The sequence below is a fragment of the Aplysia californica genome, unplaced genomic scaffold, assembly GCF_000002075.1.
Source record: "Aplysia californica isolate F4 #8 unplaced genomic scaffold, AplCal3.0 scaffold01406, whole genome shotgun sequence".
NCBI classification, from domain to species: domain Eukaryota; kingdom Metazoa; phylum Mollusca; class Gastropoda; order Aplysiida; family Aplysiidae; genus Aplysia; species Aplysia californica.
This window is the reverse complement of record NW_004798676.1, coordinates 54,297-59,911: the sequence shown is the minus strand read 5'-3', so window position 1 is coordinate 59,911 and position 5,615 is coordinate 54,297. Positions and strand designations below refer to the sequence as shown.

General features: G+C 40.0%; 1 protein-coding gene across 1 annotated transcript; it reads left to right on the top strand.

Annotated features, from left to right (window-relative positions):
- The first annotated feature begins 2,439 nt into the window (after positions 1-2,439).
- LOC101851467 (thyrotropin-releasing hormone receptor) lies at positions 2,440-5,304 on the top strand. Its single transcript, XM_035973556.1, has 3 exons — positions 2,440-2,692; positions 3,600-3,747; positions 4,632-5,304. Exons 1-3 carry the CDS (start codon positions 2,440-2,442, stop codon positions 5,302-5,304), a joined length of 1,074 nt encoding a protein of 357 aa, XP_035829449.1.
- The last annotated feature ends 311 nt before the right edge of the window (positions 5,305-5,615 follow it).

The window sequence follows — 5,615 nt, the reverse complement described above, 5'->3', positions numbered from 1 at the left end:
ATATATATATATATATTTCTCAACAGGAAGTCAATGCAGTGTCCGTAAAAGAGGTGTAACTGAGTCTCGCTTTCTTTTCCGTAAAATTAAACGTGCAGCATTGTCTTGGACAATTTGAAGTCTTTTCACTTTCTCCCGTGAGATTCCCGATAGCAAGGAGTTACAATTTTCGAGTCTTGACAAAACTAAGCTAGATGCTATTACCTGTCATTTTAAGGTGTGTTTCAGAGGTCACGAGTGTGCATTTCAGTTCTTATTCGTAAAACTTTGTTGCGGGTGGTTCGCAAGTGCGAGTGCTGTGGTGTAGTTTGCTAATTCCTTCCTATCAAACATCTATGGTCTTTATATCTCCTCCACTTTCTTGTGTTTGTTGCTTTCATATAACACGTCTAATCTAGGGCGCCTAAAACACCTAATCGTGTTGCAAGTGCTGTAAAACACCTACTACAACTAACACAAACTTTGCTAACGGTTCTTTTCAATCTTCTCGAGCTAGACTCACGTTGATTTTTCCCTCAACCTCTCTGTTCCTGTGAGTTCACGGACAGACTAACACAGCGAAACAATGACACAGCCTCGGACAAACCCAGCACAGCTTCCTCGTGAGAGGGCAAATGTTGCTATTATGACGTTTAGTGGCCAAACATTTTCTTTTACTTGCTTATTTACTTAACCTTTCGTGACCCGGTACAAAATGTTCTTGAGTGTCTCCTTTTCGATCTTTATAGGTGCACTCAGTGACAGCTTGCAGAACATCGGTTATTTTTCATCACCAACAAAGCGATTGATCTAATCATCTCTGTTGCACTATTCAGTTTAAAAACAAAACAAAATAAAATAAAACCAAACCAAATAAGAAAAAATCCCAAAACCATCAGTGTTCAGAGTAAAATATTGTTGACATACAAATAGAGAATAAACCTTTACATAGGATGCATTACAAATTGACAATTACAAACTTGCAAATGGTGCTACATTGCACCGAAAGTAAAATTATTTGATTGCTTTCGTGTTGACTAAAACCACAAAGCCGATAAAATTATAGCAATTATTGCCCCGAGAGAGCTCATATTCTCAAGCACTTTTCTGCATTCATGTTCCAGAACTTCACCGTGTTCTAGAAAGGACCAAACAAACACAGGGGGAACATTTGCGTGGTAGAGACTGACATTCTGTTCTTAGCACACGTTTTCTTTTTATTGGATCAGTCTAAAACAAATAGATAAAACAGTTTATACCGGATCATTTGCTGATTGTCTGTCAACATCGCAAGTATTTCCTCCTCTATAAAAGTCCTCGTTCTGTTATCCATGAGCGTGTGTTCGTAAGATTAACCCAACACGTAGAATATTATTCTATCAGTCAATGTTGTTTAGCTGTGTACTGCCGGCTTTTGTCAAAAAGTGTACAGCGTCAGCGTGCTCGGAGTTTTCTGAAAATATAAGAACATAGACACAATAGTAAACTTCTAGCGCTTTAAAAAAAACATCAAGATAGATCTGAGTACCTGAATGTAAGGATAGTAAAAAAAAAAGACTCACTCTGAGTTTTGAGTAAGCAGACGCACATCAACGCAAGAACAATCGTCTATTGTTGGAAAGGGCAAGCTGTCTCGAAGCACTATTGGAAGAATAGCAAAGAAATTGGACCTATCAACCACCTAAAACTTTCTCCGAGTTTTGAGAAAAATAAAGCATATAGACACAATCAAACACTCGTCTTGTATTGACAAAATAACAACAACAATAACAAACAAAACAAGCAAACAACAAAAACAAACAGACAAATACAAAAAAACCAAGATTGTTAGAAGTAGCTGAAAGTAGCGGTGGTGAAGAAGTAAGACCTACAAAAAGTGTACAGGGTCAGCTCACTCTAAGTTATATAAAATTATAACCACATAGACGCAATAATAAACTTCTAGCGTTGGAAAAAAAAGAATAACCAATTTCCTTTGGAGAAGCTGAAAGTAGGAGGTGGTAAAGATAAAATTCCTACAAGAAGTGTAGAGTGTCAGCTGACTCTCAGTTGTGAGAACATTGAACCACAACAACGCAGCAACAGCGGTTTTGTGGTGGAAAACGCAAAGTTGTCAAAAGCATTATAGGAGGCACTTAAAAAAAGTTGGACCTATCAGTGGCGCCCTCTAACCACCCTCAACTTTCTTCCACTTTTGAGAGAATAGAAGCACGCCAATAGAAATACAGCAGTCTTGTGTTGAAAAAAACAACACCTCACCAACAAAAACCAACGAATAAATACAACCCACCCCACCCCAAGATAGTTATGAGTACCTGGAAGTAGGGGTAGTACAGACGTAACCATTGCCAGTGGCGCTCTCCAGCCACCAACAACTAACTCCTAAAAAAGCCAGTTTGGAAAGAGTCATTTTGGGACAAACCAAAAAAACAAACAGCAATGTGCACCTCAAATGTCTGCATGACGCCATTTACTGGTGGAAGGAACCTCATGACTTTCTCTCTGGATGACAGCGGAGCCGGGCTAAGGACGACACAAAGGACCACACAGTTTGTCCCAGTCGCCAGTGACGAGGTGACGAACATGTTCAAGCTGGTCAACTTCGTCATTCTGTGTGGTCTGCTCAGTCCCTTCGGCCTCATCTCCAACGTCATCAACATCGTGGTCTTTGTGAAGCTAGGGTTCCACGACAGCATGAACATTAGTCTCATGGGTGAGATCTCAGACCGTAGATTCCTTTTTTATAACCATTGGGTGATGGTGAGATGACCAGACCAGAAATAGATAAAATGCACACAAACCAAATGCATGGGCTTGACAGCTGGATTATAGGAGAACATATGTAGTGTGAATAAAAGAACGCAGAAAGCCCATTCACACTTTGATTTAAACTTGCATCCCCCCCCCCTCTCTCTCTCTTTCTTTTCCCCTTTCTTTTTCTTTTTTTCTCATTCCCTCACTCTCTTAAAACGGAAACACACTCAAACACACATAAACACACATTTACATACACATGCACACACACACACACACACACACACACACACACACACACACACACACACACACACACACGCACATGCATACAGAGAGTGAGAGAGATAGATAGATAGAGGGTGGGAGAGAAAAAAAAGAGAGAGGGGGAGAGCGGGGAAAGGGAGAGTTTTGCAAATTCTGTTCATAATGCGTTCTTTTGCCCTTTCGTTTTCTAAGAATATTCAATGATGTAGACCCAACTTGTTGAATATTTCAATACAGAGCATTCAGTCGCCCTTGATTTGAAAAAGCCCTCTTTTCACAATTCTCAGTACATCTTTCCCGTCACGTACTTTTAATATGTCGTATTTTCGGATATAAAAAATGTTTGTTCATTTGAATGGTGCTAAAATATATATTTTTTCTTATTGTTTCTTCTTCAAAGTTACCTGGATACTCTCACCTCTTACATTTTGTTTTTCCAAGTTATATGGATATGTAAAAATCATAATTGTTTGTTTGACAAAGTTATCTATACTATCTAAATATGCCAAAATCTTATAGTTATTTATCAAAGTTATCTGGTGGTGTATAAATCATCTATTTTAGACATTTGTAACACATTCTTGTTGTTCTTGTCTCAGGCCTGGCCGTGTCTGACCTGGTGTCCCTGGTGTCCATGGTGTACATCAGCCTCTCCTACAACCCGCTCTTCGTCAACGCCGGCCTGCCTTTTGACCCCCTGGGCGTCCAGTACATGGTGGGGGGCGGGATCCATGTCTGTTTTGCCAGGTGGGTTATGAGTATCCGAAGTTATGCAACATGTCGGCATATTTGGTGGAATCAGGTGCACTTCAATTTTGAGGCATATGGGTTACTGGTTGTTATCATCGTAAATTCTGTTCATTTGCCTTCCTTTTGGTGAAAATAAAATATTCATTTTTTGTTGAATAGACGTCGAAATATTTGCGATTGAACGAGGTCAGGGTCGCCCGGTTTCAGAGGCAAAATTAACGAGAAAATGGCCACCAAGGTTTGGTAAGTTGCAGAGTCCTTGGACCCTGAAAATTTACATTTTTTGTGCCTTTTAATCAATGTTTTTTTTGTGTTTGAAATCCAGACAGAAATGTGTTGTCAAAGGAACATGAAAGGTGTTGAGGCTAAAAAAAAAAATTAGAAAGAAAATTGCCCATCGGCTCAAAAAAAAAATCCAATTTCTTTTATTTCATTTTTTGACGAGCGCCTGATTTTACCATGGTTCCTCTTATATATAATATAATATAACTTTTGCTAGTCCCTGACAATCACCCTCAAAACAATCACTTCCCACCACCACTATTTGCGTTTTTTTCTGAAATGTTAAAAAATGATGGCAGTGTCCATTCATAATGACAACTTTTCTTCTCAACAATGGGTGGGCGTCTTGGACAATTTCGGATGAATCTTTTTAAACAGTCAATAGAATAGGGACTTCGGGTTGGGGGTGTACGTGTAAATGTCTGTCTGGATGGTCATTTTGGACAGGTTCGATTGTATCGGACAATTATTTCTGCTACATGTTGTGACTTGGGAGACAGGGTACGTGTAAATGTCTCTTTCTGGCTATTCGTCGTGGGCAGGATCGGTTACATATTATCACATAATGATATATTGCATTGTGATCGACCTCTCCACAGAATCACAAGCCTGATCACCGCTTTCATCACGTTCGAGAGATGCCTGTGTATTGCCATGCCTCTCAAGGTCAAGCTGATCATCACCCCCACAAGAACCAAGCTCATCATCTTCTCTATCTTCGCTGTCATGTTCGTCGTCTTCTCACCTTTCTACTTCGTCAACAAACTCACCTGGGAGCTCGACGCGGACCGGAATGCTACAATCCTCACACACACGTTTACAGACGATAGAATAATTGTGGAAACGATCACGTTTTTGATCCACGGTGTCATTTTCTCCGTGTTTTGTTTTGTGCTCATCATTTGTTGTACCGTAATTCTCGTGGTCAAACTCAACAGTAAAACAAAATGGCGGGAAGCCACTGCTGCCAAGGGCGTTAATGCACCGGAAGGAGTAGGGGTCAAAGACAAAAGGGTCGTAAAAATGGTGACCTTCATCTCGTCCATCTTCATCGTCTGCTTTTTCCCCGCAACAGTGATACTTTTGGCTTTAGCTCTAGTGCCTGACCTGGGTTATGGTGCGAAATATGAAAATATGTGGTTTGTCTTATGGTCTATTTCCTGTTTAACGGAAACTGTCAATTCCAGCGTGAACATTTTAGTGTATCTGAAAATGAGTTCAAAATTTAGAGCTGTGTTTATGAAAACTTTCCTGAACAGGGAAGAAAAATAAGCCAGTCTCAAATCTCGGTGAGTCAATGTAATGCCAGTCGCTATGAGTAACAACGACCTTGCAGGAAGAAAACTGAGCTATGAGTAACAACGACCTTGCAGGAAGTAATTGAATACAATCAGTAAGTTTCCTCGGGAATTTGTTCGGAGTGGGGGATGCAGGAACAAAAAAAAAATGGGGGGGTGAATTTTGATTATGGGACAAGTGTTTAGGATGTAAATCTACAATACAGCAGGCACGGAGCAAAATCAGTGGGTCGTGGAAATCCTTTCGTTACGTACGCATTTTGCTAACACTATATTATTGTTTGA

Coding starts and splice junctions, on each gene's coding strand:
- LOC101851467 (XM_035973556.1), top strand. CDS start 2,440: ATGACGCCATTTACTGGTGGAAGGAACCTCATGACTTTCTCTCTGGAT. Junction 2,693..3,599: donor CATGAACATTAGTCTCATGG/GTGAGATCTCAG, acceptor TTCTTGTCTCAG/GCCTGGCCGTGTCTGACCTG. Junction 3,748..4,631: donor ATCCATGTCTGTTTTGCCAG/GTGGGTTATGAG, acceptor ACCTCTCCACAG/AATCACAAGCCTGATCACCG.